Raw genomic sequence first — 10,747 nt, 5'->3', positions numbered from 1 at the left:
GATTTTCTGCTGATTTTTTTCCTTCAGATTTACCAAAACCATATAATATGAGGTCAAGCCTTAGGAGTTTCAATTTGTATGCAATTAGGCAGGCCCTTGCACTACATGGTTTTGGTAAATCTGAAGGAAACAATAAGCAGAAAATCTGATAGTGTGTATGGGGCTTAACTAAAGGCAAACCATTTTTTTTTGTAATTTTGGATAGAGTAAGGGAGAGTTTTGACCACTGTGAGGTTTTTCACAATCTGTGTCCCATTGGGGAGATTTCTCTTCACTTCTTGTCTCATAGCTAAAACAGGAGTGGTCATTTTTCCAAAGTGAGGCAATCCCTGGTTTGTTATAGGGTCACAACTAGTGTGCCCATTAGAAGATGCCTCGGAGACCACCCAAATTGTGGGTATTTCTGTTACTTTCCCTGTTGACGATAACAGTAAACATAACAAATAACAGTTCTCCAAATTAAATACAAAAAACAAATCCCCTACACTGATTATTGGAGACAACAAGCGGAAGAGTGTGTGCACCTGGCTGCGTGAAAATATCCTGTGACTGGTTGTGGATTAATCAGTGGGAGACCCGGGCACCAAATTTCAAGCGGCTCCTCTGGAGGTAGCGCTACATATATAAAATGGATTTTAGGAAAAAGAGAACACTATACAGCAAAGGTGTTTTATTGGTTCTGCAAACTTAAACAGCATACTTGAATTTTATCATACAAAAATAAACAAGTTAAGTGACATATCAGAACAAATACAAAAAGAAAAAAAAATGGATTGACCTTTAAGGCTCCTTCACACTATCTGCAGAGACCTACATTTCTCTGCACAAGAAAAACACATCTCTCTGCAAGACACACAGCAAACAATTGTTTTCTATGTATCTCATTCACACCAAAGCACTGTTGTGATATGCTGTGCAGAGCTGCGTGGAATTATGCAACCTGTCTGCATTTTTCCACCCAGCTCTGCATATGAACTGAAGGAAAAGCACAGCATTGCTCTGCACTGGAAAAATAAAAACCTCTGATATGTAGTGGAGAGGAAAGTGGTGCCCTGTGCCCAGACTGCTCCACTTACCTGCTTCTATACTGCTGCCACTCATTAAGGGTAGAGGACAGAAGGGAGAAACTGGTAATGGGCACAATGGGGGCTTTAATGTTCGGGGCTCTAATGTGGGGGGTTTGATGTGCAGGGCTATGATGTGGGTATTCTGATGCACGGGAACTCTTATTTGCAGGTCACTGATGTGCAAGGACTCTGATATATGACGTGGTGATGCAGGGACTTTAATGTGTGGGGGCTCTGATGTGAGGGTCACTTATAAGGGGGCTCTGATGAAAGGGGCTGTGATGTGAGGGAGTCTGATATGGTGCTCACTGATGTGGGGGTCACAAATAAGGGGGTTCTGATATGAGGGCTCTGATTTGGGAGATTCTGATGTGGATATTCACTGATGTGGGGTCTCTGATGTGACAGTCACTGATGTGGGGGACTCTTATGGAGGGGGTCTCTGATGTGGGTTTCTGATGAGAGGGGACACTGATGATCATTGGCACATGACGGGCTCTAATGGGGACTAGAATGTAAAGAGGAATTTGATGGGGACTATGATGTAAAGGGTGGCACTGAAGGGAACTGTGATGTAAAGGAAGGCTCTGATGGGGGACGGTGATGTAAAGGAAGGTTATGATGGGGACTGTGATATAAAGAAAGACTCTGATGGAGACTGTGATATAAAGGGAGGCTTTGATGGGGACTCTGAGGCAAAGAAGGGCTCTAATTGGGACTATGATGTAAAGGGAGGCTCCGATGGGTACACTGATGTTAAGGAAGGCTCTGTTGAGGACTGTGGTGTAAAAGGAGGCTCTGATGGGGAAAGATGTAAAAAGAGGCTCTGCAATAACACTAGCAAAAAACTGTCCAAAATGTATTCTCTCTCTACAAATGGGAATCTAAAAAACGCATGAAAAAATCTGACGTCAACGTGCAAAAAAAGTTTTTCTTATGGTGTGAATGAGAATAGAAAGTGCACCTGTAAGTTTAAAGGGACTGCCCACCCAAAAGTGTTAATTTACATCAGAGGGGCGCCTCATACACACCATCGGATTATCCAATGGGAATTGTGTAATGGCAGGCTGTTGTCGGAAAATCTGATCGTTTGTATGCTCCATTGGACAATTGTTGTCATATTTTCCTCAAACAAATGTGGGATAGCATGCTTTAAAATTATCCACCAACAAATGTGTGTTTTCGTATTGTTTGAGCATGTGTACACAAGTCCTTCAGACAAAACTCCAGAGTACAAGCACACATGCTCAGAAGCAATGCTCACCATCAAACAACATTAGCAGAAGTTGCCCAAAGGGTGGTGCTAAAGAGCTGAAAAACCATGTAGTTTTGTGTTTGTTGGCCGACAATTTTTTGCAGTTTGTATGCAAGACAAGTTCTTGGCCAATGCCCTTTGGACAAAAGTCCTACACTTTGTCCGCAGAAAATCGTTTGTATGAGGTTTAATAGGTATTGGATACTCCAACAAATTTTACATGTCGTAATTCCTGGCACTTTTCCTATCTACCTTGGAGATTTGGGTGTTCCCACTCACCAGCGCCTCTTCTTAAAATCTTGTTAGTGGCCACAGTGGATGAGCAGCCTGGAGAAATCCCACTACAGTCCTCAAGAAATCAGAAAAAAACTGTTGGATAATTTTACTCTTTAGAATCTTTCAAACATGGACATATAAACTTTGGATCACCTCAAGGTGTATGAAACAACTCCAATCCTCCCGCATAACTATGTGAACTATGAAAAATACTGTCTTTATCGAACATCACGGGACACAGAGCCATAGTAATTACTATGTGGGTTATACTCCACCTATAGGAGAATGGACACTGGCAACTCAAGACAGGAAGTCCCTCTCTATATAACCCCTCCCATACAGGAAGTACCTCAGTTTTTTCAGCAGTGTCCGAAGGTGTTGGTCATGGTTGCAAAAGTGCTATGCTAAAGAAAAAGCCCTGTTGCGGAAATCCTTAAGCAGGATCAAGGGGCTATGAAGTCAGATCCATCCTAGATGGAAAAAAGCAATGGCCTAAATGGATGGTACTCAAGCCTCGCGGAAGGAAAACAGTAAGGTCACTTGCCTGTAATGCTCCTCTGTTGAGGGCTGGACCCTGGGATCTGGCACTTTGATCGCTTACCTAAACCAAAGGTTGTCCTGGCAAGGTGCTGTATGGGTCCAAGGGTCTGGACACCAGTATACAAGGGGGACCCGGTCCCTGAAGGTCTGTCATGACATGGCACGCTGTGATGGGTGAAGATTGGATCTGGCTCTGTTTTTCCAGCAGTATCCTGCGGCGGGAATGGTAAGTCAAAGAAGATCCTAAAGAACACATACGGTTCACTTTTCGACTTCTTCTGAGTAAACAATGCATTGCCTGTTTTTTACCACTAGAAGGTGTAATTGGAACTTACCTGGTGTTTAACATTACCATACTTCCCCTGCAGTGTGCTCAGTGTCTGCCAGTGCACCTGTGGAACAGCGTTGCCTACTTACTCCTCGCTGTCATGGCTGCCGAAAGGGCTGGGGGATTGCCGTCCTTCTCCCCCCGAGCGATCCGTTTGCAGGACTGTTTGTTCACTCATGTGCAGGAATAGCTCTGTTTAAATAAGCTATCCTAGGATGTGAGGGGCGTGGCTTGGTGCGGCCGGTGTTTACGTGGAAACAAACGTTCACGTAATACACAGTGCAGGTGCAAGGCTTACTGTAAAGCCTTTACTCTGGAAAGAGTCTGGTGGATGACAGAGGGACACAGAGCATACAAGGGCATGTAAGCGCTGTATGGGTGTTGGTTACAGGCATTCCTAAAGGCACAGCTACTCAGCATCAGACTGAGCAGTGATAGCGGCATATTTCCATTGCTGAACTATAGCTTGGCAGTAGATGCACATTGCAAGTACCTCTGTCTTTTGTGCTCAGGACTATGTCTTCCCGAAAGAGAGGTGAAAAGCATACGCAGGGGAGGATCGCAAGGGCACTGCTGTCAGGGTCTGAGGATCCTAGTCACTCTTCGACAGTTCCATCCTCCCTGAAGGACCAGAAACAACTGGCCAGTCTGAGTCATTTAGGCTCTCAAGCATAGTAGCCACTTCCAATATTTCAGTCTCTGCATACATCACCAAGGAAGATTTGGCTTCAGTGGTAGCTGGTTTGGAAGGAAAAATAGTTATGTTCGTGTCTTCCTCCCAGTCTGGAAAAAACGTGATAGGTCCCCTTCTCCTTCTCCTGACCTTCCAGTGTTGAAAAAGGAATGGGCTGATGATGTTGAGATTGGGTAACCGGGAAGAAGTACAGGCAGTTGACTCCCCCTCTGAGGATTCAGTCTCAGAAGAACCCTTCTCAGCAATCTCAGAAATTGCTAGTGCAATCCCTTACGCAATTGGTCTGTTCTGGATACAAGTTGCCCCAGCACAGGTGGCTGAGGCCCCCTTTTCCTCTTTGGGTTCCTTAAGGCCGCCACAGGGTCCACATGCATTTCCTGCACACCCATTGCTGGAGAAACTTATATATGCTTACTGGGATCACCCAGATAGATATTTGCTTCCTCCTAGAAGATTTTCTATTCTCTATCCTATGGAGGAAAAATTCACTAAGAAGTGGAGTTTGCCAGCAGTAGATGCTGCTATCTCTTCTGTGAATAAGAGTCTAACTTGTCCAGTAGACAACGTTCAAGTTTTTAAGGATCCAGCTGTTAAGAAAATTGAATCTTTTCTCAAAACCTGATTTGCTGTAGTGGGTGCAGCAGCACAGCCTGCAGTAGCAGCAATAGGCATTTGTTAATCTCTAAAAGATCAGCTTAAGCAGGTTATTAAAAGTATCCCTGCTCAAGGGGAACGGCCTGTGAGTTAGATGAACTACCTAGAGCCTTATGTTTTGCTGTTGATGCTCTTAAAGATTCTTTTCATCAGGTGTCATGCCTTGCTCTCTTATCAGTGCATATGCGTAGAAATCTCTGGTTGAAGCACTGGTCAGCTGAATTGCCATGCAAAAAGCTATTGGCAGATTTTCCCTTTCATGGGGAACAGTTGTTTGGGGATGATTTGGATAAATATATATCCATACAATTTTTGGTGGTAAGAGTGCCCTTTTACCAATGAAAAGAAGGAGTAGACGTCCTTCATTTAAACGTTCTTCTTCCCCGGTCCCAGCCACGACAGCCTCCATGCAGTCGCAACGGCCTCCACCGGCAGGTGCAAGAGGTAAGCCGCAAGGCCAAGCACAAGGCCAGAAGAAACCATGGGGGCAGAATTCAGCAAAGCAGATTCCCAAGGCCTCCTTATGAAGGGGTGTCATGGTTATGCAGTGATCTTCCTGTTTGCTTACCTCCCCTCATGTGTTCAGACTAAGAGGCCAGCCACTTCCACCTGGTGGTTTTATAACCTCTCCTCTAAGCATGGCTCCACCCCAGGCCCTATCAGGGAACCTTATATTAACCTGTGCACTGCAAGCCAACAGTGCTGATCAACCATTGTGTATTCCTTTGTGTGTTAGCTTCCTGTTACCTGCCATGCACTCTTCTGTTGTTCTGTTATCGACTTTGGCGTGTCCTTGACTATCCCTGTTTGCCTGTGATCCTGACCTTTTGGCGTGTCCCTGACTATTCCTGTCTGCTTGTGGCCCCGACCTTGGCTTTGTCAGTCACTATCCCTATCCTCCTGTTGCCTACTGTGGGTGTGAGCTGGGGGACCCTGGGGGTCGCGACCTGGAGCCAGTTGCAGCCAAGTCCATCCTCACCACTAGAGGCGCTGGTGAACACCTGCTGGCTCTTAGACTCCGTGCCCCAGGGAATCTTACGCTCTAATCCCAGTGGGATCTGTCTCCCGTCCGCAGCAGTCAGCCAGGTCAGGGTCAGGTTCCACAACCTTGCGGTGCTCTCCTGATCCCGCGGTGTGCATCTGTCACCTCGCCTCAAGGTGACCTGACAAGGGGCGCCCCCGCTCTCTCGAGTGGGGGGGAAGGCCTCTGCAGTTTTCAGGGGCTTGGCAGGAAGAGATCCGAGACAGATGGGTCATCTCCACCATATCTCTAGAGTTTCAAGAGTTTCCACCGAACGTTCCCAAAGATCCAGGGAAAAGAAGGTCTTTGTTCCAGGCACTAGACCGACTGACACCTCAGGGTGTAATCATAGATATTCCCCCAGAAGAACAGGGCATGGGGTTTTATTCAAATCTCTCCATGGTGCCAAAACCAAATAGAGATGCCAGATCCATTCTAGATCTCAAATATCTAAATCAGTTCCTAACCGCCCGCTCTTTTTGCATGGAGTCGATCCCGTCAGTCGTATCCACCCTGCTGGAAGGAGAATTTCTGCAATCAATAGACAATTAAAGATGCATATCTGCATGTGCCAATTTTTCCCCGTCCACCAGAAGTTTCAGCATTTTGTGGTAGAACAGCACCACTTTCAGTCCGTGGCCTTGCCCTTCAGGTTAGCTACCGTGCCCGAGGTGTTTACAAAAGTTCGGGCCCCTAGCAAGACTAAGGGCAGGGTATAGCAGTAATGGTATACCTAGACGACCTATTGCTGAGAGATCAGACGGCTGCATGGCTAGACCAGAGTGTGTCCAACAAGTACTTGGATCACCCGGGTTAGATTCTCAACCTAGAGAAGTCACCCTTGCAGACAGTAAAAAGACTGGCGTTCTTGGGTCTGGTTCTAGATACAGCCCAAGAAAAAGTATTTTTTCCAAGGGAAGATGGTGGCTTCATTCGAAGAGGTTCCCTAAGCCTTCCATCTTACTAGAGGTGACGGGTCTCACAAGGTCAAACACTCATATCAAGTCACATTATTTATATGAAGATTATCCAGTCACTTTTATGGACCTTTTTTTGATAACATTTTTCACCATACCGTTGCACTTTATTGTAGCATTCTCTTTGTTCATGCCTTGGTTTTGATATATGCAAGTTTATCAATTGACACTATTTTAAAGCACTCTATTTTACTTTGTTTCTTATGTGGTTTATGGTGAATAGTGTTCACAACTCTATGGTCATAAGTTTGCACATTTTTTTAAGTTGCTTATAACAACTTTCTTACATTTAGCTCTGCACTTTTTTTACACATCTATTTTATACCTAACATCTAGGTTATAGTGATCAGCTGCTGCGTCTTGTTATTTACCAAACGCGGATATTATTCCATTTTATCTTTCATGCCACAGCAGTGGCTTACATCAACCACCAAGGGGGTACCAGAAGTCATGCAGCCCAGAGGGTAGAGAACCATATTCTGGCCTGGGCAGAGAAGCATGTACCTTGCCTATTGGCAGTCTTCATTCCAGGAGTGGAGAATTGGCAGGCGGATTTCTTGAGCTGCCAACAATTGTTCCCGGGAGAATGGTCTCTCCATCCCGAAATTTTTTCAGCCATTTGCCAAAAATGGGGCACCCCGGACGTACATCTATTGGCGTCCAGTTTCAACAAGAAGTTGGACAGCTTTGTATCAAGGACAAGGTATCAACTTGTATTTGGGACAGATGCATTAGAAAGCCCTTGGGATCAGTTTTCACTGATTTATGCCCCCCCCCCCCCCCCAGTTCAGCTGCTACCGCGGCTTCTACGCAGGGTCAAAGAGGAAGGGAAGCTGGTAATATTAGTAGCTCCGGCATGGCCCAGAAATCCTAGTATGCAGAGATCATAAGATTGGCAGTAGGAAAACCGTGGACTCTTCCGTTCCATCCAGACTTGCTGTCGCAAGGACCAGTGTTCCATCCTGCCTTGCAGTTGCTAAATTTACCGGTTTGGCTATTGAAGTCTACATTTTAAAGAATCTGGGGCTTTGATCAATGCAAGGAAGCTGGCTTTCAGAACCATTTATTATAGGGTCTGGAGGGCCTATGTTTCCTGGTGTGAAACCCTAGGATGGCATTCTCGGAAGTATGTCATAGGAAGAATTCTTGCCTTCCTACAGTTGGGGGTAGAAATTAAGCTAGTCTTGAGTACAAGCAAGGGTCAGATCTTGGCCTTGTCAGTATTCTTTTAATGGCCGCTTGCTTTGCATTCTTTGATCCGGGCCTTTATACAAGGGGTAACTCGTATAATTCCACCAGTTAGGTCACCCTTGTGCCCATGGGATTTGAATCTAGTTTTATTGGCATTGCAAAGACAACCCTTTGAGCCGATGCACCATATTCCCTTGATCCTTCTGACAAGGAAGTTGTTTTTTTTTTTTTTTGCAGTAACCTCAGCAAGGAGAGTATCAGAATTGACAGCTTTTTCTTTTAAAGAGCCATACTTAATTATTCATAAGGATAGGGTGGTGTTGCGTCCTCAGCCAACCTTTCTACCTAAAGTAATGTCCAGTACCATCCTTTTTTCCAGAACCTCGTTGTTAGCTGTCAGGCTCTATCTGAAGGTGACAGCTCAGATACGGCAAACTGATGCTTTGTACTGCCAGTAGGGCCCAGGAAAAGGGCAGGCAGTGTTGAAATCGGCTATTTCAAAGTGGATTTGACAAGTTATAATTCAGGCTTATGGTTTGAAAAAAAAAAGGTTCCGCCTTTTCAAGTTAAAGCGCACTCTACTAGAGCAGTGAGTGCTTCATGGCCGGTGTATCACCAAGCCTCTATGATTCAGATTTGCAAGGTTGCAACTTGATCGTCAGTCCATACATTTACTAACTTTTATCACTTGGACGTAAGACGTCAAGAGGATGCCGCTTTTTGGCACAGTGTACTGCAGGCTGCAGTATAGATCCTCAAGTCTGATGGCGGTCTTCTTTTGTGTCTCCCTCCCCTCAGAGGCATTGCTTTGGTTAATCCCACATAGTAATTACCATGGGTGCTCTGTGTCCCGTGATGTACGATAAAGAAAATAGGATTTTAATAAAAGCTTACCTGTAAAATCCTATCATGGAGCAGGTAAGTAAAAACATATTTGTTATTTTAAAGCGGTATTAAAGCTTGCTTTGTACTTTTTACCTACAGGTAAGCCTATAATAAGGCTTACCTGTAGGTAAAATGAATATCTCTTAAACAGGCACCGTAATTTAGAAGATATTCACACTGGATGCAGCCAGTGCCATCACCGGATCATGTGCTCTGAAGGTCCTGCATACCGCGCTGGACCTTTAGAGCACCATTCCGGAACAGAGGGCTCCCGAATGCATGTGAGGGAGTAATGTCATTATGGCTCTGGCCGCTCACACAGCCGGAGTCCACAAACCCGGAAGGAAGACCAGGCGAAGATGGAAGCCCTGTCAGTGGTGACAGCACGCCACTGAAGGGCTTTGTTCTGATGTAAATATTTCATAATGTGCTTATATGCATTGCATAATAAGCACATTATGCAATTGTCTTACAGGAAGAAGTTTTTTTTTTTTTTACTGCAGCAGTTTACAACTGCTTTAATTTAAAGCAGGGGTCTCAAACTGGCAGCGAAACTGCAAGTCCCATCATGCCTCTGTCTGTGGAAGTTATGCTTGTAACTGTCAGCCTTGCAATGCTTCATGGGAATTGTAGTTTTGCAACAGCTGGAGGCCTGCCAGTTTGAGACCCCTGATTTAAAGAAATATGAATTTTTAATGTCACTTTAACTACCTAATTTTAACTTTTCTTGAGAGTTCAGCTTATCATTTTGTACATTTTAATTGCATTGCACTTCCAGGCAAATATTGGGTGAAGCTGCTTACATTTTTCTTGCTATTTTGTATCACTATACATTGATGGGATATGAGAATTTGTATTAAGGGTATTATATAGGATAACAGAAGTTAAACTTTATGTATGAAATATCCCAAAATATAAGTATGGAGAATTTAAATGAAAGTGGAGAATGTTAAAACCTACAAAAAAAGTTTCACACTTTGGCCTGCTATTTCCCTTCCACCCAGGACACAGTTAAATACACTCATTTTCACAATTATAAAAAAGTCAGGTTATATATCAGTGTATCACATAACATTGCCATCTGGAGAGACTATGGAGGGTCTATTTATTTTCACCAAAGATTTACACATTTTTCCAATTGAATCTTGGGGGAAAATGTGTGAAAGTTGGAGGAATCTTGCGTGATTACATTGATAAATAGATCCTTCTTTTGCTTATTTTTACTCATTAGTACATTACACTATTTAGTCGTCGTCTTTTATGTGAGTATGAATTTCCAGATGCTTCAGTTGAATCTTGAGTCAAGTAGAGATGTTAGACAGCTGAAACAAAACAAAGGTTCAAGCTTTAAACATATAATCAAAGAGGGCGATCATACGGCAAAATAGCTGTGTGAGAAGTTGCTCTTCTCAGTGTCCTCAGAAACATTTTGGTTCTGGAGCGGATAAGCCTTCAGTACAAGGGGCTTCACTCCTCTGGAAAGCTGGCCTAGGAACCACCTGAGGCTTCACAATAAGGATGAGCAAAATGTACCTGGGTTTGGTTTGAGGTGGGTGCGGTGAACAATACTGAAGTTCTGGTGCCAAATGCAAACCCAATTGAAGTTAAAGGGACAGGGTGGTCATGACTATATTTGGTAACAATGATTGATGTAGATCTGCATTGCTGGATGACATACAGGTGAAACTCGAAAAATTTGAATATTGTGCAAAAGTTAAGCCCCCTACCTGCAGACCACCACAATCACCGTGCCAGTGTTGTGGGGAAGAGGCCCTTGTCCTCATCAACATGGGCATATGGCCTAGGAATCCCCAGCTGACAACTGAATGGCACAGGTGGGCATGAGTCATCATGTGGCT

The 10,747-nt window shown here is 44.4% G+C and overlaps 1 protein-coding gene across 1 annotated transcript in view; it reads right to left on the bottom strand.

Moving 5' to 3' along the window:
* Positions 1 to 655: 655 nt before the first annotated feature.
* The window catches only part of LOC143988963 (adhesion G protein-coupled receptor F5-like), a 102,879-nt gene continuing 92,787 nt past the window's right edge, over positions 656 to 10,747 (bottom strand). The window contains exon 18 of the mRNA XM_077488923.1: positions 656 to 10,210. Coding sequence (XP_077345049.1) covers positions 10,203 to 10,210 — 8 coding nt within the window. The 3' untranslated portion in view covers positions 656 to 10,202. The remainder of the gene's footprint in view (positions 10,211 to 10,747) is intronic.

The sequence above is a fragment of the Lithobates pipiens genome, unplaced genomic scaffold (assembly GCF_037356315.1).
Source record: "Lithobates pipiens isolate NorthernLeopardFrog02 unplaced genomic scaffold, aLitPip1_a1.2 Scaffold_18, whole genome shotgun sequence".
Classification (NCBI taxonomy): domain Eukaryota; kingdom Metazoa; phylum Chordata; class Amphibia; order Anura; family Ranidae; genus Lithobates; species Lithobates pipiens.
Note: the sequence above shows the minus strand (reverse complement) of the source record. Positions and strands in the feature narration are given on the sequence as shown.